This window comes from Neoarius graeffei, chromosome 26 (assembly GCF_027579695.1).
Source record: "Neoarius graeffei isolate fNeoGra1 chromosome 26, fNeoGra1.pri, whole genome shotgun sequence".
Lineage (NCBI taxonomy): Eukaryota > Metazoa > Chordata > Actinopteri > Siluriformes > Ariidae > Neoarius > Neoarius graeffei.
Window position 1 is genome coordinate 11,419,791 of NC_083594.1, and position 25,211 is coordinate 11,445,001.

Genomic DNA, 25,211 nt, shown 5'->3' on the forward strand with positions numbered 1-25,211 from the left:
CGGAGGTTCCGGATCTTGTTCCGTCATGTTCCGGCTCAAATTAAGCCCTGCCTTTCGCGAAGGAACAATACACGGCCATGTCGCTGTATATTTATCATTAAATTTCTGGTTATTCTTGCTCGGCTTCTCCATCGTCGGACGGCACGATCACGAATTTTGATTGGTCGAGTTCAAACCCGGAAGCGAATATCAACCAATCGGCGACAATGTATCACGAAAGCTTTGAATGATTCCCGCGGATTTCATCCTTCCGAAAATGCGGAACGGACTGAATTTTCTTCGATCATGGCGGAGTTCAACGTACCAAACAAAAATGCGGAACGAACTGATTTTTTTCCGATCACTGCGAAATTCGTAGTTTCGAATTAACTGGTCGTAGTGGTGCAAAAGTGGCAGAAAATCGTATAAAATACGAAAATTTCGTAGTGGTTGGCATCTCTGGCAGCTCCTCTGTCCCGCTCCAAATGAATCCCAGTTTTATGTATTTTTCGTCATACTTCCTCCTCACTGGTTTCTGCCATTTGCTAGCAGTTCTGGGGCTGGTTTTGCCATTGTCGTTAGCATCTGCGCTTGGCTCACACACGTCCTCTTCAGTTCTCCCTCTCTCCTGATCCATGCTCCCATTCGCGGATTTAAGCCACGACAGTAATTTTGTCATACTCGTCTGTGGTAATCCCTGATGTGGGTGGAGCACAGAAGCACGGCAGGCGAGAGTTGGTGTTCACACAGACACTTTATTTTACTTATTTTCATCAGCTTTTCAGCTTCTCTCACAATCGCACACGCAACACACGCGTTCTGGTCGGGGGAGACTCTTCTCTGCTCTCACCCTCCTTTTATACTCCATCCCTACAACAAACACACACATTAATTGACACCAGGTGTAATGACTTGGCCACTTACCTTCCCTGACCCCGCCCTCTATTCACAGACTGCTGCTTGGACATGCCCCCGCTGCCACATACCCCCACCGCCCGACTCAGGCCGGGGAGCCCGCCACCACCATCTGTGCCCCCGGCCTGTGGATCACCTCGAACTTAAATGGCTGGAGAGCGAGATCCCAACGGGTGATCTGCGCATTGGCATCCTTCATGCAGTGGAGCCACTGGAGGGGCGCGTGGTCCGAACAGAGAGTGAAAGGGCGCCCCAGCAAGTATAGTATCGGAGGGCGAGGACTGCCCACTCGATGGCAAGACACTCCTTTTCAATTGTGCTGTACTAGCTGTCGATGCGCAAAAGCATTCGGCTGATGTACAGCACCGGGCACTCCTCGCCCTCCACCTCCTGGGACAAAATGGCCCCCAACCCCCTGTCTGATGCATCAGTCTGCAAAATAAAGGGGAGAGAGAAGTCAGGGGAGTGTAAAAGTGGCCCCCCAGACAGTGCAGATTTTACCTCAGAGAAGGCCTGTTGGCACTGCTCCGTCCACTGGACCGGATCTGGAGCCCCCTTTTTAGTGAGGTTGGTTTGCGGGCTGGTGATGTCCGAATAGTTAGGTAGAAACCTACGATAATAGCCAGCCAGCCAGCCCCAAGAACCGCCTCACCTCCCTTTTGGTCTTGGGCCTCGGGCAGGCCGCAATCACTGCAGTCTGGTTAATTTGGGGACACACCTGCCCATGTCCCAAGTGGAACCCCAGATACTGTACTTCCACCCGCCCAATTGCACACTTTTTTGGGTTAGCTGTGAGGCCCGCCCGCCTCAACAATTTTAGAACAGCCTTCAGATGTTCCAAGTGTCGCGGCCATTCATGACTGTAGATTATTATGTCACCTAGATAGGCGGCCGCGTAGGCAGCATGAGGGCGGAGGACCCTGTCCATAAGCCGCTGGAACGTAGCGGGCGCCCCAAACAACCCAAAAGGGAGCGTGACAAATTGGTGTAAGCCAAACGGTGTGGAAAAGGCTGTTTTCTCTCGGGATAGAGGAGTCGAGGGGATCTGCCAGTATCCCTTTGTTAGATCCAGTGTTGAATAAAAGTGAGCAGCGCCTAACCGATCAAGCAACTTATCAATGCGAGGCATTGGGTACGCATCAAATTTAGACACTGCATTGACCTTCTATAGTCCACACAGAACCGGACCGACCCATCGGTCTTGGGAACCAGGACCGCTGGGCTGCTCCAGTCACTGTGGGACTCCTCGATTATGCCCATTTCGAGCATGGCCTTGAGTTCGTCCTGAACCACCTCTTTCTTTTGTTCGGGCAAGCGGTAAGGGCGGCTATGCACTACCCCACCCCCGGGAGCGTTTAGATGTGGTGTTTTATGAGGTGGGTACGACCCAGAAGGGGCGAGAACACGTCGGAAAATTCCTTCTGCAACTTGGCTACCTCCGTGAGTTGGGTCAGCGAGAGGTGGTCTCCGCAAGGGACCGGAGTGGTCCGAGATGTTATCTTTTTTTTACCTCCGGCCCCAGCTCCGCCTTCTCACATAAAGAAAGTCTTGTATGATGTGCTGGGGGTCCCTGCATTGGGTGTAGTTTTGAAAACAAGCTGGGATCCAGTATGCCTATGCCATTCTCTATTCCTGTGTTGATAAGAAATAGAAAACATAGAGCATATTTAACCCAGGGGGTAAACCAGTCTAGTCTCCTTCCTGTTTCAAAACAACATCAGAGTGCCAAAGCGGATGTTACTTTTAGACTTTCTGTAAAGCTAGCTCTTCTGAACGTTAGATCACTTTCAAACAAGTCATTGTTAATTAATGATCTTATCTGCAAACATAATCTTGATTTTTTGCTTCTAATTGAAACTTGGCTGGATCAAGCAAATAGTGCTACCACCCTTATTGAAGCAACTCCCCCAAATTTTAATTTTATGAATGTTACCCGACAGGGGAAAGGTGGAGGGATCGCAAATATATTCAAAGCCTCTTTTCAATGTAAACAATCCTCACTTGGTGATTTTACATCCTTTGAACTCTTATGTGCACTTGTTACATGCTCTCCTAACATTATTATTATTATTATTATTATTAACTATTTACAGGCCTCCGAGACATTCAGCCAAAGTTTTTCTGGAAGAGTTTGGTGAACTGTTGTCAGTCATTTGCTTAGAGTTTGACTGTCTTATTATTTCTGGGGATTTTAACTTGCATGTAGATAATCCTGAAAACACTTATGCCAAAGAACTACTTGCACTTATTGACAACTTCAACCTAGTACAACATGTACAGGGGCCGACCCACTCTCGTGGTCGTACCCTTGACCTCGTCATCACAAAGGGTCTTACTGTTTCTACTACTGTTGTTGACCTGGCCTTATCTGATCATTTTTGTGTTTTCTCTGGTGTTTCTATGTCTCCTCACATTCAGAACAGCTCAACGACTATGGGTAGGAGAGTCATAAACGACAACACGTGTTCTCTTTGAGCAAGCTCTCTCTCTGATCTCAACCAAAATGTCAGACTCTGTAGATGATTTACTGGAAATTTTTTATTTAAATATGACCCAAATTATGGATGATATTGCTCCATTCAAAATCAGAAGAGTCAATGATAAGCAGAAAGCACCATGGAAGCAATACCCAGCTGTTAAACTTTTAGAGAGAATGTAGAAAGACTGAAAGAAAATGGTGCAAAACTAAACTTCACATCCATTATCAAATCCATAAAGAGATGCTTTGTAAATATAATTATGAAATTCGTAAAGCAAGACAGTCTTTCTTCTCCAACATCAACAGGAATATGAACAATGCCTGTGTGCTATTTTCAACAGTAGAGAAGCTAACAAATCCCCCACCACAATTAGCACCTGAACTTCTCTCAGTTAATAAATGCAATGAGTTTGCATCCTTCTTCAAAGGTAAAATTGATAAAATACGACAGAATATTGCTCATAATATATCTCAGTTGCAAATAATTGAAAAACTGCAATCACCAGTGACACAGACAGATAACTTCAACACAATGTCAGAATTTTGTTTAATTGATTGAGACTCTTGAACAAACTGTACAAAATCTCAGTTCCTCAACATCTGAATTGGACATTCTGCCCACCAACTTTTTTAAGTCTGTTCTACATCTTATAATTACAGATGTGCTTCAAATCATAAATACATCCCTAGAGACTGGCATTGTTCCTGTGTCCTTGAAAAAAGCCGTTGTAAAGCCCCTACTTAAAAAGAATAATCTGGATGCTTCAGTATTAAATAACTACAGGCCAATATCAAATCTACCATTCATCAGGAAAATCCTTGAAAAAATTGCCTTCAATCAATTAACTGCTGCCTTGATATCAAACAGCTGTTTTGATAACTTTCAATCAGGATTTCGTGCCAATCATAGCACTGAAACAGCGCTGATTAAAGTTATAAATGACATGCGTCTTAATACTGATGCAGGCAAAACATCGGTCCTGGTATTACTGGACCTCAGTGCAGCTTTTGATACTGTTGATCACAACATACTGCTATATCGACTTGAACATTGGGTTGGGTTGACTGGTAAAGTTATCAATTGGTTAAAATCATACTTAAAAGATAGAAGCTTCTTTGTTACCATGGGAAATTGTACCTCAACGTCAATGTCTTTGACCTGTGGTGTCCCCCAGGGGTCGATTCTTGGACCATTACTAATCAACCTTTATATGCTCCCACTTGGGCAAATTATCAAGAACAATTCAATTTTATATCACTGCTATGCAGATGACACCCAAATTTATCTTGCTATATCACCTAATGATTATGCCCCCCTTGAATGTCTCTACCAGTGTATCGATCAAATCAACAACTGGATGTCACAAAATTTTCTTCAGCTGAACACAGATAAAACAGAAGTAATTCTATTTGGAGAAAAAGATGAAAGACAGGATTACCACTATTCTTGACACAAAGGGGATTAAAACAAAGGAAATGGTTAAAAATCTTGGTGTTTTCATTGACAGCGAGCTAAACTTTGACAGTCACATGAAAGCAATCACTAAAATGGCATTTTATCACCTAAAAAACATTTACAAACTAAGAGGACTTGTGTCAAAAAATGATCTGGAAAAACTTGTACATGCCTTCATCTCTAGTAGGGTTGATTACTGCAATGGCCTTTTCACAGGCCTGCCAAAAAAAACCGTCAAACGACTTCAGCTGGTTCAAAATGCAGCAGCTAGGGTTCTCACACGAACAAAAAGAACAGAGCACATTACTCCAATTTTAAGGTCCCTATACTGGCTTCCAGTAAGCTACAGAATTGACTTTAAAGCATTGCTGTTGGTGTACAAATCTCTAAATGGTACAGGGCCCAATTACCTCTCTGATATGTTGCAGCGGCCAAACCCAATCAGATCTACCAGATCGCAGCAGAAAAATGTACTGTTAAAACCTGTTGTTAAAACAAAGTGTGGTGAAGCAGCTTTTAGCTACTATGCAGTACAGCTATGGAACCAACTGCCAGAGGACATCAAAAATGTTCCTGCTGTTGGCAGCTTCAAATCTAGGTTAAAGACCAAGCTGTTTTCAGATGCTTTCTGCTAAATTATTAATATTGCCATCTCTACATGTTTTAAACTCTTACAATCTCTCCATGTTTTAAATTTTACTTAACTTTTTGTTCTATTTTATTCTGCTGTTTTTTTTATTGAACTTTTATCTCATTTTATTATTTTATTTCTACTATTGTTTAATTCTTATTATTTTTCTTCCCCATTTATTTTATGTAATTTTATTTTCTATTGTTTACTGTTTTGCTTTTACTTCTGTAAAGCACATTGAACTGCCACTGTGTATGAAATGTGCTATATAAATAAGCTTGCCTTGCCTCTGGGACTACCGCCGCCAACGCCACGGGGACCCCCTCATTTTAAAAGGTTGAGGTGGTAGACTTGCAGTGCCCCACCCCTATCCGTTCGTTTCACCTAATAGTTGACGTCCCCGACTCGCCGTGTGACCTCGAAGGGCCCTTGCCACTTGGCGACTAATTTAGAACTCGACGTGGGCAATAATACAAGTACTTTGTCTCCCAGCATGAACTCTCTAAGGTGCGTGCCCCTGTCATACAGTCGGCTTTAATGTTCTTGTGCCTGCTGCAAATTCTCCTGGGTTAGGTGCGTGAGGGTGTGGAGTTTTGCACGCAGGCCAAGAACATACTGTATTTCATTTTTACTCGGTGAAGGTCCCTCCTCCCAATTTTCCCGCAGCCCATCCAGAATGCCACGCGGCTTACGCCCATATAATAATTCAAAGGGAGAAAATCCTGTGGAGGCTTGCGGGACCTCTCGTACTGCGAATAACGGGTTCAAGCCACTTATCCCAATTACGCGCATCTTCACTAACGAATTTCCAGATTATGTTTTTGAGTGTCTGGTTAAATCGCTCTACTAATCCATCCGTTTGTGGGTGATAGACACTGGCGCGGATAGACTTAACCCATACAGCTCGTGCAGTGTGCGTGACATAAACGAGGTGCCTTGATCTGTCAGGATTTCTTTTGGAATCCCGACCCGGGAGATAAAGCGGAAGAGCGCTTCCGCAATACTGCGTGCTGAGATATTGCGGAGAGGCACTGCTTCCGGATATCGCGTTGCATAGTCCACTAGAACTAAAATAAAGCGATATCCCCGTGCTGACCGATGTAACGGCCCGACGAGATCCATCCCGATTCGCTCAAATGGGGTCTCGATTAGAGGAAGAGGGCGCAACGGCGCTTTTGGAGCGGCCGCAGGATTTACTAATTGGCATTCACGGCACGCCGCACACCACGACGGACATCCCTGCGAATCCTTGGCCTATAGAACCGGGCCATTATTCGGGCTAGTGTTTTGTCTTGCCCCAGTGTCCAGCCATGGGATTAAAGTGAGCCGCATGGAACACGAGTTCCCTACGACTCTTTGGGATTAACAACTGGGCTACTTGTTCCTTAGTTTGAGTGTCCTGCGTCACTCGGTACAATCTCTCTTTAATAATGGCAAAATAGGGGAAGGTCGGTGCCGCGCGTGGCTGAAGAGTTTGACCATCGATTACTCTCACTTGGTCAAACGCATGCCGCGGAGTCTCGTCTCGCGATTGCTCTAACGGGAAATCCCCAAGGAAATCCCCGAGAGAGGGAGGAGGAGTGGGTTGCTCCTCACTCTGACGCGGTGTTGACGTAGACGGCTCTGTGACAGCTTCTCCAGCCAATGCCGCACCGGGATCCTCCCGTGACCTACTAGGGCAGGACCCACTATGTGTTAAATACTCCATTAGTTCTTTAAATCCCGGCCAATCAGTACCCAAAATCAACGAGTGGGTAAGACGAGGATTAACCGCCGCCTTTAGTCTATGCGTTTTGCCCCGGAATAGAATATGGACAGACACTAGTGGACAGCGGTCTCAAAAGTAGCCGGTCACCGGCGGCAAATCGCCGGCTATGGCTTGTTATGCCGCCGGCTATGGCTTGTTATGCCGCCGGCTATTGTCAGTTGAGTCACAAAATTTAATATTAAATATTTCTGACAGCAAAAAAAGTTGTGAACGTAAATTACATCCACTATGTCATGTATGTCCGTTGCCGCGACAACTGTATTTACATCCTTGACATGAGTGCAGCCATTACTGCCTCCTGTGTTGCCAGATTGCGCATTTTCCCGCCCAATTTGGGCGGTTTTAAGTGCATTTTGGCGGGTTTTGAACATATTTTGGGCTGTAAAACGTCAGCAGTATCTGGCAACATATTTTTTTACTTAATACAAGAAATTAATGGATGCCAACGTTTTTGCCAAAATGGTATTTTATTTTCCATTGTTTAGGCAGCTTCAGCATCATACTGTGAGATTCTGTTCAAATTGTTTTTTTCTTCTATGACGCCTGAGCCATTTATTTTATTAGTTTATAATGATTGTTTCATGTAGTCTTCAGGAGAGACTGCCTGCACACAGCACTAGTATTAGTTTTTTTTTCTTACATGAAAGCTGAGGCATTTATATAATATTTTAAGGTAACTTCATGTTGTTCTGTGAGGTTCTCTGCACTTTAACTTTTGAACCAACAGGTGCATTTGGATAAGTAAAGCCTATTTTTCTGCATTTTTGTAGTTCTGGTAATCTTTTATGTTGGTAAAGTTGTTTATAGGACCATTTCTCAGTGTCTGTTTTTTTAATCAATAGTTTTTCAGTAATAACTTAATATTTAACATATCACTCAATTTTAAACAACCCCCGCGCCTCCCCATAGTCTCCAAAATTTCTGTGGGAAACACTGGCGTGCGTAACAACGCTAATCAAGCTTAAGCTAGACGACCCGCCTCAAATACCCGTCCTGGGTAAAGGTTATCCCAATTTTAGATGGCCTGTTCCAAACCATCCCGCCCCATGAAAAATTCGTACTTGCACGTCCGTCCGTCCGTCCATCCATGTCTGCCGCTGGCAGACATTTTACCATTTTGCACCCTGCTGTTCTCACAAACTTTGAAGCCCCTGAGTGGGTAATGGTGGACATCCCCGTGCGTGCACACCTTCACCGCTTATGCTCCCCCCAATGCCTCACCTTGCACCAGGCGTTGGTGAATTGAGGTCTGATTACAACCGGAATCTACCAAAGCGTGATATGTATCCCCTTGAATACTCACCAGTATGCGATACGTTCTGGCCCGATCGGGGGCAGTTTCTGGCACCTCGGGGATCTGGATGACAGCACCTATTTCCCTTGTGAAGCTCTGACTCTGGAGATGCTCGGATTCCCCGCCGCGCCAGCACACCTGCCCAGGCTTTCCCTGTGCACTGGTATTATGGGTGTCACTCACCTGAGGGGGAGATAACACAGACACAGAAGAGGGAGATGGGAGGACACCACGGGTGCGACGAGATGGCTGGGGAGGAGCCAGCCAGCCGCCTTTGTGGCAGGGGAACAGGGTGGAGAGGGGGACAAAAGACAGGAGAGAGAGGGAAAAGGGAAGTGAGGGGAGATGCCTCGTCTGCCTGCCGTCGGAGTCGCCTACAGATGATCCTCCGCCAGCTGAATGGCTCGTTCCAGTGACGCCGGATGGTGACACTGGACCCATTCTGCCGTTCTTTCCGGAAGTTGAGGGATAAACTGCTCCAGTGCCGCCAGATTGATGATCTCGGCATCGCGGTCTTCCGCCCTCACCCACCGCCGGCAGGCGTCCCGGAGTTGCTGGCCGAATGCAAATGGCCAGCCGACCTCCTCCAGTGCCAGCGTCCAGAAGCGCTGACGATGTTGCTGCTCTGGGGAGCGGCTGAGCTGCTGCAGATTGGCTTTCTTTAGGTCGGCATAGACCAGTCGGTTGTCAGCAGGGAGCTGCTGTGCTGCGAGCTACGCCTCGCCAGTCAGCAGCAGGAGGCGGCGCGCTGCTCCTGCGGCCACCCCCACGCCTCGGCTGCCTGCTCAAAGAGAGCGAGGAACGCTTCCGGTCGTCCTGAGGTCCCATCTTCGTGAGGGCAGGGGCTTCAAAGTTTGGGAGAATAGCAGGGTACAAATAATTTACAGCAGGGTGCAAAATGGTAAAATGTCTGTCAGCGGCAGACATAATGCACGCAAAGCGTGCAGGGATAGATAGATAGATAGATAGATAGATAGATAGATAGATAGATAGATAGATAGATGGATGCAAGTACGAATTTTTCATGGGGTGGGATGGTTTGGAACAGGCCATCTAAAATTGGGATAACATTTACCCGGGACAGGTATTTGAGTTGGGTCGTCTAGCTTAAGCTTGATTCGCGTTGTTACGCACGCCAGTGTTTCTCTCAGAAATTTTGGAGACTATGGGGGCAAGCCATGGGGTAGGCGCGAGGGTTGTTTAAAATTGAGTGATATGTTAAATATTAAGTTATTACTGAAAAATTATTGATTAAAAAAAACAGACACTGAGAAATGGTCCTATAAACAACTTTACCAATATAAAAGATTACCAGGACTACAAAAATGCAGAAAAATAGGCTTTACTTATCCAAATGCACCTGTTGGTTCAAAAGTTAAAGTGCATAGAACCTCACAGCACAACATGAAGTTACCTTAAAATATAACATAAATGCCTCAGCTTTCATGTAAGGAAAAAAACTATTACTACTAGTGCTGTATGCAGGCAGTCTCTCCTGAAGACTAAATTAAACAATAATTATAAACTAATAAAATAAATGGCTCAGGCTTCATAGAAGAAAAAAAACAATTTGAACAAAATCTCACAGTATGATGCTGAAGCTGCCTAAACAATGGAAAATAAAATACCATTTTGGCAAAAACGTTGGCATCCATTAATTTCTTGTATTAAGTAAAGAAATATGTTGCCAGATACTGCTGACGTTTTACAGCCCCAAATATGTTTAAAACCCGCCAAAATGCACTTAAAACCGCCCAAATTGGGCGGGAAACCTCCCAATCTGGCAACGCAGGCGGCAGTAATGGCTACACTCATGACTCGAGGATGTAAACACAGTTGACGCGGCAACGGACATACATGATGTAGTGGATGTAATTTACGTTCACAACTTTTTTTGCTGTCAGAAATATTTAATATTAAATTTTGTGACTCGACTGACAATAGCCAGCGGCATAACAAGCTACAGCCGGCGATTTGCCGCTGGTGACCGGCTACTTTTGAGACCGCTGTGAGGGTAGCAACAGCGGTGGCCGACAGCCCTGCTGACGTGAGCAGGTGCCGGAACGCCTGGCGATCTTCCTGCTGGGCCAGCATCAAGGCTTCGAAGCGCTGCTGCTGCTCCTTCGGGAGGGTGATCAGCACTTGATGCTGGTTTTGCTGGGCAGTAGCGAGGGCAAGGATGAGCTCTTCGAATGGGGAGGACTCCATGGGGTGGTTCCCTTCTGTATCTCCCGGGTTTCGGCACCACTGTAGTAATCCCTGATGTGGGTGAAGCACAGCAGTCGAGAGTTGGTGTTCACACAGACACTTTTTTTATTTTGCTTATTTACATCAGCTTTTCAGCTTCTCTCACTCACACAATCACACACGAGTTCTGGTCTGGGGAGACTCTGCTCTCCCCCTCTTTTTATACTCCATCCCTGCAACAAACAAACACACACACACATTAATTGACACCAGGTGTAATGACTTGGCCACTTACCTTCCCAGACCCCGCTCTCTATTCACAGACTGCTGCTTGGCCACGCCCCCGCTGCCACATCGTCATAATTAGCAAAGCCACCTCCACCTTTTCCTATCACAGCCTCGTCTGTAGCTACCAATGGCGGATAACCGTCTGTCAGCAGAACCGGCGGGAATGCGTACGTACGCTACGCTTCTGGCTACCCAGAAGCACTTGCAAACTTTTTTTAAAATTATTAACTCAATTTGTATCTCCTTTCATTTTCTTGTCATCGGTTGATATTTTCATCCATTCAGATATTATGGATAGTATTTCACGTTTTATTTTCATATCATCTCTAGCCGCTATATCCTGTTCTACAGGGTCGCAGGCAAGCTGGAGCCTATCCCAGCTGACTACGGGCGAAATGCAGGGTACACCCTGGACAAGTCGCCAGGTCATCACAGGGCTGACACATAGACACAGACAACCATTCACACGCTCATTCGCACTTGCGGTCAATTTAGAGTCACCAGTTAACTTAACCTGCATGTCTTTGGACTGTGGGGGAAACCGGAGCACCCGGAGGAAACCCACGTGGTCGTTTTATTTATTTTTTTATTTATATTTAATGAAGTAATTCTTTGGCGTACCACTCGAATGGAGCCCGCGTACCACAGTTTGAGAATCACTGATTTATAGGATAGATTTTACCAGTGTTTCAATGATTTCTGACCTAAATAGTATTAATGTATACACATTTGAAATTTCACCTTAAAGTTCAATATGCAAGTTAAACTGTTTTGTTATCGATTACTTGGGTATATGATAGATTGAAAAATCTACGGGATACCTTAATTATCTATGATCAAGTAGTGTTGTAACAAAAATGTGCATGAAAATATGACCAGTGGTTTGCTCCATCTTATGCAATCCAATGAAGAGAATCGATCATCATGACCTCCTGTTGATCACAAAGGGATCTGAACCCAAGAACTGCCGCCTTAAAATAAGTTGCTGTATTACTATAACTAATTTTAGAATGTTTCTGATGCAATTACCGTAACACGTATAACTAATACACTGAAAAGAAAAGTAAGGCAACTGCATATTAAAGTTTAAATTTTGGCACTTTGTTAAATGGACTAGATTAAGAGTAAAACATATTTAAAGGAAAAGAAAACTTAAATGTATGAATTAAGTTTGCAGAAAGAATATGTACAACCCTGATTCCAAAAAAGTTGGGACAAAGTACAAATTGTAAATAAAAACGGAATGCAATAATTTACAAATCTCAAAAACTGATATTGTATTCACAATAGAACATGGACGACATAGCAAATGTTGAAAGTGAGACATTTTGAAATTTCATGCCAAATATTGGCTCATTTGAAGTTTCATGGCAGCAACACATCTCAAAACCGTTGGGACAGGGGCAATAAGAGGCTGGAAAAGTTAAAGGTACCAAAAAGGAACAGCTGGAGGACCAAATTGCAACTCCTCAGGTCAGTTGGCAGTAGGTCATTAACATGACTGGGTATAAAAAAGAGCATCTTGGAGGGGCAGCGGCTCTCAGAAGTAAAGATGGGAAGAGGATCACCAATCCCCCTAATTCTGCGCCAACAAATAGTGGAGCAATATCAGAAAGGAGTTCGACAGTGTAAAATTGCAGAGAGTTTGAACATATCATCTCCAGTGCATAATATCAAAAGATTCAGAGAATCTGGAAGAATCTCTGTGTGTAAGGGTCAAGGCCGGAAAACCATACCGGGTGCCCGTGATCTTCGGGCCCTTAGACAGCACTGCATCACATTCAGGCATGCTTCTGTACTGGAAATCACAAAATGGGCTCAGGAATATTTCCAGGAATATTTCTGTGAACGCAATTCACCGTGCCAGCCGCCGTTGCCAGCTAAAACTCCGTAGTTCAAAGAAGCAGCCGTATCTAAACATGATCCAGAAGCGCAGACGTCTTCTCTGGGCCAAGGCTCATTTAAAATGGACTGTGGCAAAGTGGAAAACTGTTGTGGTCAGACGAATCAAAATTTGAAGTTCTTTATGGAAATCAGGGACGCAGTGTCATTCGGACTAAAGAGAAGGATGACCCAAGTTGTTGTCGGCGCTCAGTTCAGAAGCCTGCATCTCTGATGGTATGGGGTTGCATTAGTGCGTGTGGCATGGGCAGCTTACACATCTGGAAAGACACCATCAATGCTGAAAGGTATATCCAGGTTCTAGAGCAACATATGCTCCCATCCAGACGACGTCTCTTTCAGGGAAGACCTTGCATTTTCCAACATGACAATGCCAAACCACATACTGCATCAATTACAGCATCATGGCTGCATAGAAGAAGGGTCCGGGTACTGAACTGGCCAGCCTGCAGTCCAGATCTTTCACCCATAGAAAACATTTGGCGCACCATAAAACGGAAGATACGACAAAAAAGATCTAAGACAATTGAGCAACTAGAATCCTACATGAGACAAGAATGGGTTAACATTCCTATCCCTAAACTTGAGCAACTTGTCTCCTCAGTCCCCAGACGTTTACAGACTGTTGTAAAGAGAAAAGGGGATGTCTCTCAGTGTTAAACATGGCCTTGTCCCAACTTTTTTGAGATGTGGTGTTGTCATGAAATTTAAAATCACCTAATTTTTCTCTTTAAATGAAACATTTTTTCAGTTTAAACATTTGATATGTCATCTATGTTCTATTCTGAATAAAATATGGAATTTTGAAACTTCCACATCATTGCATTGTTTTTATTTACAATTTGTACTTTGTCCTAACTTTTTTGGAATCGGGGTTGTGTGTGCGTCTGTGTGAGATCAGTACGAAGTTCATTAACAGTTCATGCTTCAATGTAATGGTACCTGTGTGATGACTCTGTGCAGGTAGCAGGCAGACAGTTTAGTCTGTCTGTCTGCTCCCTGGCCTTGGCACTGGATTGTCACAGATTAACTAGGCCTGTTGTGAAACTATGAGCTATGCTGTGAGAAATGAGAGCAGCACCTTCCCGAGTGGGATGGATACCGTCCTGCCCTAACAGGTTTGTTGTTTGATCTTTAGCTGTGTGAGGACATGAAAACCGAGACATCCATGGATGGAGAGACCTCAGAAGCCTGTGTAAAGAAAGAGGAGACGCTGGAGCTGAATATCTACAACTATGGAGACGATCTCGACAACCCACCTGAAGGTCTCTCCGTTAAAGTGGAAGATCCTGACGATAAAGACTATCTCTGTAAGACATTAGGCCACTCTGGTGCTCAGTAACACTCACTGTTTATTCTACCCTGCACACTATCTGGTGCACTAAAAGTGCAATACAGTACATTTGGGATGTAGCCTCAGTCTCTCTCATTTTAATCAACAAATTGTGACCTTTAGATTTTTTACTGATTAAAGTATGAACTTTGTTTATAGAACGTGTAACATGGTAGCGAGGAGTGAGAGAAACTTATTTAAAATACTTTAGTCATTATAAACTGATGTTAACCTGAACAAAATAAGTATGGAATATCACACAATGGGTGTGTGTAAAAATCTATGCCGCGTGATTTTATTTTCATATAACAGCATGGCCCAAAGTGTAGGATTCCCCTCAAACCATAGTGATTTGTTTGTTATTGCAATTTTTAATTTATTAATGAATGACACATTGAATGAATGTTTAATTTGTTTCTGTTTACATTTAATGTGGCCTAATGTCTGTCATTCTCTCCAGCCACTCCTGTGTTTTATTCTGAGACCAAAAAAAAAAAGTGGGATGTCGTGTGACTGAGAAACCAGAAAGCACAAAGTCCTCTGTCTTGAAGACTCTTCCATCTTGGGGAAACGTACTGACTGATATCTGGGTCTCCTTCCATAAATGTTAAATAAATGTGTCCTAACGTCTTCACCACATTAGATGATTATAGTTTTTTGTTTTGTTTTCCTCTTTCTTCCACCTGTTTTTTGTCCAGTGTGGTCACCTGCTAGTATCCACCCACTAGCCAGGTCTCTCTAACCATGTGAGTGAAGGCTAACATGTACTTCTTCCAAGACATGTAAAGGCATCAAACTCCTCTTTTTCAACTGAAGCTCATGCTGTGTGTAAATGACTTATTGACGGTATATAAGCAAGTTAACTACTTCCTGTAAGTTTTATTTTTGTTAGTGCCTTTTACGTTTTCGGGTCTTTTATTTTGAAGCTCTTCTGGCGTACTCTCATCTGAGAGTCAGCAACTTGGCCATAGGTGTTCACACGTGAACGGCAGCTAATTGAAGTGTGTACGGAAGGAAAAGGTGTTTTGAAGACGTTGCCTTGCAATGTAAAGTTTCATTATGGATAATTAATGCCTAGCTGGAAATGGGAACAAGGTATTGTGTGTTTCAACTTGTTTTATGACTGTTTGCTGTGATGTGTTATCCTAATTAACTGCCGGAAGGGTGTTTACGTATATCGTTGTTGTATTAGCCATGCTAAGGTTAGCTTATGCGAAAGGGTGCTACATGGATTAGCTGTAATGTCGGGTTAATGCTGGTTTTCTAGCTTTTCATGTGCTTTGACCGATTTATATGTGAGTGAATATTTGATAAATGTCCACATGTGTGGTTAACTGGCATTATGGAAACGTTTATGCTTGTGAGAGCTAATTTTATTTTATTTATCCATATGCAGCTCTTATGGTGTTTGTGAAGAAAGGTTGTGAAGGAAAGGAAGTATATTTGTATTCAAATTAGGGATGACAGCTGAACATAATAAATGCTTCTTGAAACATCAGTAAGCTTCAACATTGGCTGGCTGGGGTTCGCTATAGTAAGAGCTTGCCCTCATCAATCTGACGACTTGCTGCCATTATGATGGGCCATGATGGAGGGTCTTCACGGCGTGCCTGCTGCTACTACTCCACCATGTGCTGTCTACATGGATTCATCATGAACATGTCCCGACGTGTCGGCACGTGATCCACTTCGGCAATCCAGGCAGCGGTTTCATGGATTCGATGCAATGGTCAAGTACGGTCACATTCACTGACATTGAAGCAGAACTGAGAGTACACACCTATAATTACACAGTCTACAGACTGCAACAAGGTGAGCTCCACATGAACAGCCCTTTTAGACTGAACCAGTGAACTTTTCATACTCCTCTTCTCATCTACAGCAAAGGAAAGAAACTGTTGCTTACACTCGCACATGGACACATTCACATACACACTTTTTTTTTTATTAAGGATATTTTATATTTTTTGCATGCCAAGTACTTTGAGATGTGTGTTCGTTACAGTACTTACCTGGACATTTACAGTTGTTTGAGTGTCTGCATGTTAATGCAGCTCTGCTAGTTGTTCATGCTCATATTCTGATATTTGCATTTCAAGTACTTTAAGGTTTGCCTTTATTGTAATACTTACCTGGATATCTACAGCAACTTTCTGTTTATTGCAAAGGTTCGATCATACTTGAGGTTTCTTCTGACTTTATCAACTCAATTTGAAATTATTATGTCAAAGTCCGGTAGCTTCAAGGAGACAGAGGAGCAGAGGCCTGGTTCCCAGCACAAAGTTCAAGACTTCCAGAGTGAGCTCCACTCAGTGGCAATTGTATCTGAGACACCTGAGGAACCTGAAGGGCCTCGATGCTCTGAACATGCGTGGAACCTGACAGAGAAAATGCGTGCACTACAAGATGAAGAGGCCAAGAAAAAGGAGAAACGGCTGCTCTCCATGTACAAAAAATGGAAGCTCGACATATGCAAAGCAAGAGATCAGCTGAAGACGTACATGCCAGAGAGTGAGCTCTTGCCTCTCATTGAAGAGCTTAAGAAAGTGAAGGAAGACGTAATGAACCTGTATTTTGGAATTCGAGATCTCGCCACACTTTCCACCGGCGTGAGAAGAGGAGTTGACACTTGCGATTCAGTTACCACAGAAATCATCGCCATTGCCTACGGCAGAGCAATAGACGAAGAAGGTGAGTTTAATGAGGACATGGAAAGACGCCGCCTTCATGAACTGCTCCACCGTGACTATGCAAAGTCTGTCTATGGATCTGCTGCTTCCTTGACAAGTCACAGCAAGTCTGACCAACACTCCACAGCTTCGTCCATGGCAGCCAAGCGTGCAGCTGCAGAGCTAGCAGTGAAGGAAGCAAATTATGAAATAATGGGGGCAGAAGAAAGACAAAGAGAAGTCATCCGAGAGTTAGAGGAACAACAACAGAAGGCTCTGGAGGCACAAAGGCATGAGTTGGAGCGATTGCGGGCAGCTCAAGCTAAGCTAAAGGTATACGATAAAGAGACGGAACATGAAGCTGCTGACTGCGTTAACGATGAAAGGAAACAGTGTGTGCCTGTAACTGCAGTCCCTCTATCTCATGTTGCAACACCCCCTCACACAGATGTTTCCCCTCTTGTTCGGGTCTTTCAAGACAGCATAGCCTTAAGTAGGCTCCCTGTTCCAGAGCCATTTGTCTTCAATGGTGATGCAATTCCATTGAATGGAAAGCAGCGTTTACCTCACTCATTGACCAAAGAGCAGTCACACCAGTTGAAAAACTATTATCTGAAGAAATACGCTTGTGGTCCAGCATGCCAGGTGCTAGAAGGCACTTTCTTCCGGAATGATGATGAAGCCTATCAGGAGGCCTGGAACAAGCCAAATCGTCGCTTTGGCCAGCCATTCGCCATTCAGCGAGCATTCAGAGAGAAGCTCACCAATTGGCCAAGGATTCAACCTAAGGATGTTCAAGGACTCAGAAACTTCTCAGATTTTCTGAATGCCTGTCAAAATGCCATGCCTCACGTCAAGGGTCTTGACATACTAAATGACTGTGAGGAGAGCCAGAAGCTTGCGCACAAACTACCAGATTGGGCAGCTTCACACTGGAACCGACAAGTCGCCCAGTGCCTGAACGAGAAGCAAGAATTTCCAAGTTTCAAGGACTGTGCAACATTTGTGTCAACTGAAGCTGAGATTGCCTGCAATCCAATTACATCGCTTCATGCTCTTCCTTCATCAGACTCGAACACTGAGAAGAGAAATCTGAGACACAAAGAGAAACAAGGCCAGTGTTCTCACCACTCGCACAGCTACAGACAACACAAATCAAAGGTCAGACCAGAAAAGGCCTAAAGCTCCATGCATCCTTTGTCAAGATAACAGACACCAACTTCATGCATGTCCCAAGTTCACAGGGATGTTGGCAGAATGACGGAACCACGTAAAGGAGAAGAAACCATGTTACGGATGCTTAAAATCTGGACACGGCGCAAAAGACTGTCGTCATAGTCACTTCTGTGACAACTGCAAAGGAAGGCATCCTACAGTCCTCCATGATTACAACCATGGAAAGGAAAGGTGTTCATCTGAAACAGGGATGACTCCAAGTGCTGCTGCTGCAACATCACTCAGTGTAACAAGTGAAGGCTCATCCTACACATCGATGGTAATACCAGTGTGGGTGTCAACTAAAAACAGTTCAACAGCTGAGAAGCTTGTCTATGCTCTACTTGACACTCAAAGCGATAGAACATTCGTCGACCAAGAAGTGAGCGACCGTCTAATTGCTGACAAGTATCCAGTGAAGTTGAAGTTGACCACCATGAGTGGAAAAAACAGTTCTCCAAAGTGAGTGTGTCTCCGGCCTTCGTGTAAGGGGATACAGTTCTGCTATTCAGGTTGATCTTCCAGTTGCCTACACGAAGGATTGCATACCCATTAACCATGCTCGCATTCCCACTTGTGAGACGGCTAAACAATGGAGTCATCTCAGAGAAATGGCAGACGAAATCCAACCACTAAAGGACTGTGAAGTAGGACTTCTTATAGGCTACAACTGCTCCAGAGCCATGGCACCAAGGCAGGTCATCCTAGGAGGAGATGAGGAACCCTGTGCAATACGGACAGACTTAGGATGGACTATTGTGGGGCGCTCAGCCCAAGGCCATGATCCGTTGAGCACAAGTCACCTGTGTCACAAAATCACGGTTAAAGAGCTGCGTCTGGTAACTTCTGCCAATGCTATTCGCATTCTAGAATCTGACTTCAAGGATGGCAGTGAAGACAGCAAAGCAGTGTCACAAGACGACATCGCCTTCCTCCATAAGCTAGATGAGGGTATACGGAAAAACACGCATGGCCACTATGAAATGCCCCTGCCCTTCAAAAACAGACCTAGCTTGCCTGATGATAAAGACTCAGCCATGATACGCCTCAACCACCTGAAAAGGAAACTGCAACGGGACGAAAGGTATAAGGAGCAGTATGTCGAGTTCATGGAGGAGGTAATCGAGAAGGGAGATGCAGAGCAGGTTGAAGATGGTGGGAGTGAAGGTGAGATGGTACGTTCCTCATCACGGTGTTCGCCATGCAAAGAAGCCGGAAAAGCTTCGCGTAGTGTTCGATTGCGCCGCCAGATGCAAAGGAACCAGCCTAAATGACCACCTCCTCTCTGGTCCTGACATGCTGAACAAGTTGAGTGGTATTCTCATTTGCTTTCGACAACACCCTGTTGCTCTGATGTGCGAAATTGATGGAACTTTTTTTTTCATGTGTATGAGGCTGATCGCAACTACCTGTGCTTTCTCTGTCGGAAGCAAGGAGACTTGAACTCACCGCCCAGCGAGTTCCGGGTGAAGGTGCATCTGTTCAGTGCTGCTTCCTCTCGTGGATGCGCAAACTACGGGCTGAAGCATCTAGCTAAAGAGAATAGCAACCTCTACCCTAAAGGCTCCCGGTTCATCATGAGGGATTTTTATGTAGACGACGGGCTTGCCAGTGTTGAAAGCACTGAAGATGCTATTCAGCTTGCCAGAGAAGCTCGCAAACTGTGCACCACGGGTGGTCTGCGACTACACAAGTTTGTGTCGAACGACAGAGACGTCCTAGAGAGTATACCACCCTCAGAACGAGCAACTAATGTGAAAAATATGGACCTCCCCTTCCACAACCTGCCACTTGAGAGAGTCCTAGGGATTCAATGGGATGTGGAATCCGACCACTTCCGGCTTAACGTTAGCCTAAAGGATCAGCCTGCAACACGCCGCAGCATCCTGTCTGTAGTGGCTTCCTTGTATGACCCTCTTGGGTTTGTGGTGCCTGTTCTGCTCAAAGCGAAGATCCATTCTTCAGGAGATGTATAGGCGAGGCACAGGCTGGGACGATCCTCTCCCAGATGAACTTTGTCCAAAATGGGAACAGTGGAGAAGTGATCTAGCCCAATTAGATAATGTTGCCATGTCCCGTACCTACTGACCTGCTGGATTTGGAAAGGTCACAAAGACAGAGCTGCATCATTTCTCGGATGCTAGCCTTAAGGGTTATGGCCAGTGCTCATACTTGAGACTTCAAAATGAAGAGGGACATGTTCACTGTGCCTTAGTTGTAGGAAAGGCACGCGTCTTCCCATCCAAGGTTACAAATGTTCCGAGATTGGAACTAACAGCCGCAGTTGTTTCTGTGAAGATGAGCAACATGCTCAAGGACGAATTTGCATCTACTGGGATTGAGGAGTTCTTCTGGACTGATTGTAAGGTGATCTTGGGATACATCAACAATGAAGCATGACGATTCCACACCTTTTGTGGCTAATCGCGTTCAGAAGATTCATCTCAGCTCGGGCCCCTCAGCAATGGAGATACGTCCCAACCAATGAGAATCCTGCTGACCATGCTTCTAGGGGCTTGACTCCCAGCGAGCTTCGTTCATCCACCTGGCTCACTGGACCCAAGTTCTTATGGAACAAGGAAATGAAGCTGCCTGTTGCTGAGATTCCAGAGTTAATGATCGGAGATCCAGAGGTCAGAAGTGCTCTAGTGCTTGGCACAAGAACCACAGAATGAGTAAGCCTTGTTGATCGCTTATCTAAGCTCTCAGCTTGGTCACTGGCTACTCGAGCTGTTGCACGCATACTAAGGTGCATCAGCAAGAACAGATCAAACAGTCTCACCACTGTAACAGAACGAGAACATGCAGAACGTTGTATAATCATAGACCTGCAGAAAAATGTGTATCAAGAGGAGTTGAAACGGCTGAGCAAAGGGATCCCCCTACCATCTCAAAATCCATTATACTCACTTGATGCCTTCCTCGACAAAGATGTCATCCTCAGGGTGGGAGGTAGGCCGTGCAGCTCTTCTCTTCCCGACTCCATCAAGCACCCTGCAATCGTCCCCGAGGATCATCACATTGCAAAGATGATCATTGCTCATCACCACGAAAGGATGAAACATCAAGGCAAAGGTCTTGCCATTAATGACATCAGGTCCCATGGCTACTGGATTCCTGGCATCAATCAGGCAGTAGCATCCTACATTTGTCAATGCATTACCTGTAGACTGCTTCGGAAACCAACGGAAGAGCAAAGGATGGCTGATCTACCCCCCTGAACGTGTGGAACCATCACCCCCCCCTTTACCTTCTGTGGAATGGGCTACTTTGGTCCATTTTTCACAAAGCAGGGTAGAAAGGAGAACGAGGTGTATGGTCTTCTCTTCACTTGCCTTAGCTCCAGCGCCATCCATATTGAGATGCTTGACGACATGTCCACCAACGCCCTCATAAATGAGCTACGATGCTTTATTGCCATAAGTGGCACTGTTCATCAAATCAAGTCTGATCAAGGAAGCAACTTTGTTGGAGCCAAAAATGAACTCAAAGAAGCTCAAAGAAGTCAGTGCAGACTGGCTGGCTGCATTTCTTGCTGAGAAACAATGCGAGTTCAGCATGAATGCACCCTATTCAAGCCATGTCGGAGGGGTGTGGGAGAGACAGATTAGCACAGTGAAAGGCATCCTAAGGCCACGCTTGCTCTTTCTTCTGGTAGGCTAAACGATGCTTCACTACGAGCTTTCCTCTATGAAGCTATGGCAGTTGTCAACAGCCGTCCACTGACTGTTAACAACCTCAGTGACCCCACACACACACACACACACACACACACACACACACACACACACACACACACAGCCTCGAGCCACTCACCCCAATCATCTCCCAACTATAAAATATGTCAAGGCCTTGCCTCCTCCAGGTGAGTTCATCAGAGAAGACATGTATAGCAAGAAAAGGTGGCGACATGTTCAGTACCTGGCAGAACAGTTTTGGAGTCTATGGCGAAAGGAATACCTAGCCAACATTGCCCTCAGACAGCGCTGGCATACTCCCAGGAGAAATCTGCAAGTTGGAGATATCGTAATGATGAAAGGAGAGGATGTGCACAGGAACGAGTGGAGGTTGGGCAGAGTTTCAGAAATCGCTACTGACAAAGACGGACTAGTAAGGAGAGTTAAGGTCTGCCTCGGTGACAGCAAGCTTGGCAAGAAAGAGGAGTGTCTCACAAGATGTCTGAAGTGGAGCGCCCAGTCCAGAAGCTAGTCTTGCTGCTGGAGACTGATTAAGCCTGTTCACCCTGTAGTTAATAATACCTTCCAGCTATAGCTTGTAAGCTCATAGTTCATGGTTTAAAAGGGTTTTTCACCTTCTAAACAAGTTATTTCTATAGGGAAGGTCTTTTTCAGTTTGAAATCATTCGTGCCTAATGTAAACCGTATACTGTTCCATTATTTACTCATGATTGGTGGGAGTGTAAATGACTCTTACTGATGGTATATAAGCAAGTTAACTACTTCCTGTAAGTTTTATTTTTGTTAGTGCCTTTTACGTTTTCGGGTCTTTTTATTTTGAAGCCCTTCTGGCGTACTCTCATCTGAGAGTCAGCAACTTGCTCATAGGTGTTCACACGTGAACGGCAGCTAATTGAAGAGTGTACGGAAGGAAAAGGTGTTTTGAAGACGTTGCCTTGCAATGTAAAGTTTTATTATGGATAATTAAGCGCCTAGCTGGAAATGGGAACAAGGTATTGTGTGTGTTTCAACTTGTTTTATGACTGTTTGCTGTGATGTGTTATCCTAATTAACTGCCGAAAGGGTGTTTACATATACAGGGCTCGAAATTTGCGGCGGTCCGGTCGCCCGAGGCGACTTAATTTCTCATTTGGCAAGTAATTCCTGTCGCTAGCCAGCCCGGCTGGCTAGTTGAAAATAAAAAGATGTATGAAGCGAAGATTCAGACACACCGTCAACTAAAGCCGCCACATATTAAGCGCGTGCCGTGTCCGTGTTCATCAGGCTGTCGTTTTTTTCACTACTGCGCATGCATATAACAAACATCCCAAATCTCCCGGAAGTTCCGAGAGTCTCCCGCATATTGATAGTGGCTCCCTGACAGTGTTGCCAAATTGGGCGGTTTTAAGTGCATTTTGGTGGGTTTTGAACATATTTTGGCTGGAAAACGTCAGCAGTATCTGGCAACACTGCTCCCTGATGCCCGCAAATTGGCGAATATCTCCCGGAATCTAGAGCAAGCGAGCAAGAGCGTGCACGCGAAACATTAATGTCTGTATCGCGTATATGACGGAGTGCGCGAGGGAGACTGCGTGTGTTCCTGTTCATGAAGTGCATGCTAGACAAAGAGCATCCTGATTGGTTTACAGACATCCCAACCTGCAGACCGGGGGGAGAAAAAGTCCAATATATTTATTATTTGTTGATTATTATATTATGGTGCTATGTGTTGTTCTCATTTATGTATTTAACAACAGTATCAAAATACTCCGGCTCTTGAAATAAATGCACATTAGTCATGAACAATGTAGACAGGTCATGACGGGATAATCAGAAAAAATTTGGGGTCAGAATTTTTATTGTTGATTATAGTTCTGTAAACAATCCAGAATTTATTTCAATTTGGGGACAGTCAAAATTTTCAATATGGCCGCCAAAATCCAAGATGGCCGATTTTCGCTAAAACTTCTCATTTTTTCAAACAATAATTTATATTTTGCCATATTTTAACAGGGTATGGGGGCCTTATATGATTCCTGAACGTTTTATAATATTGTATAATAATTATTAGGCCTATAGCAAAACTTATTCATCAAATTTGTAATTGTGGAAATAGTTTCACTTTAGGGTGAGCATGTGAGCAATGATAACATCTTTAAGTTCAATGACATGGACAATCTGGGCCCTATAATGTTAGATAGCCTACCTGTGACAATTATGGCGTGAAGTGCACTTAAAGACGTTGCACAGTTTGCTATATATTGTCTAGTGAGGGCGAATTCGAAACTTTCCTCTAAGATATGCATTAGCAAGCATGTGCTACTCAACCACATGATAGCGATTTAAAAGGTAAGAAAGTATTATTAACATTGTATATGCCCAGATCTAGGTGGGGTTAGCCACCTGGGGGGACCCTGGTCTGGAAAATTTTCATTTTCAGGCCTGTTCTCTTAGAGTTCTTTGTAGGCCTATAAATAGGCTTGTATACACAGGTGTATATGTATGAAGTTAAAATTATATTAATCTAATAAGGTAAACATTTTTATTACATACTGATTTGTAGGCCTATCAATATTGCATTTTTGAGAGGGTGCATTTTCCATATTTCAGCAAAACAATGTTATCATCTGGACCATTTTTATCTCTGTCTCCTGAGGAGAAATGCTTACTCTGCAACTGTGAATTGTCTGGAAAGGATGTAAAACCTATTCAGCAGACTGGCTTTCAGACCCTAAAAGAGACTGCAAAACTGTGGTCTGAATGTGATGGAGTTTGCAAAGATGAGCCATACAGGTCGTTCCATGGGGCCTTGCAAAGGTAGGCTATCTAACATTATAGGGCCCAGACTGTCCATGTCATTGAACTTAATTAAAGATGTTATCATTGCTCACCCTATGCTCACATGCTCACCCTAAAGTGAAAGTGAAACTATTTCCACAATTACAAATTTGATGACTAAGTTTTGCTATATGCCTAATAATTATACAATATTATAAAATGTTCAGGAATCATATAAGGCCCCCATACCCTGTTAAAATATGGCAAAATATAAATTATTGTTTGAAAAAATAAGAAGTTTTAGTGAAAATCGGCCATCTTGGATTTTGGTGGCCATATTGAAAATTTTGACTGTCCCCAAATTGAAATAAATTCTGGATTGTTTACAGAACTATAATCAACAATAAAAATTCTGACCCCAAATTTTTTCTGATTATCCCCTGTCTAATGGTAACTACTCTTTTGTGTTATTTTTGAGAGAAGTAAAATCAGGGGTGAAAGTAAGCCGGTCCTGGCCGGTCCGGCGTACCACTAAAAGATTTGGCCGTACCGGAAAGAAAAATATACTGTTGCTGAAAAAAAATGCACTTTCAGCGCAACAACACACCTGCTAACGTCAATTTACCAAAAGCAACACGTT

At 44.3% G+C, this 25,211-nt stretch overlaps 1 protein-coding gene across 1 annotated transcript in view; it reads left to right on the top strand.

Annotated features, from left to right (window-relative positions):
* The window catches only part of LOC132874668 (zinc finger protein 345-like), a 73,721-nt gene that overhangs the window by 10,823 nt on the left and 37,687 nt on the right, over positions 1 to 25,211 (top strand). The window contains exon 2 of the mRNA XM_060911023.1: positions 14,038 to 14,209. Within this exon, the coding sequence (XP_060767006.1) occupies positions 14,050 to 14,209 (160 nt within the window). The 5' untranslated portion in view covers positions 14,038 to 14,049. The remainder of the gene's footprint in view (positions 1 to 14,037; positions 14,210 to 25,211) is intronic.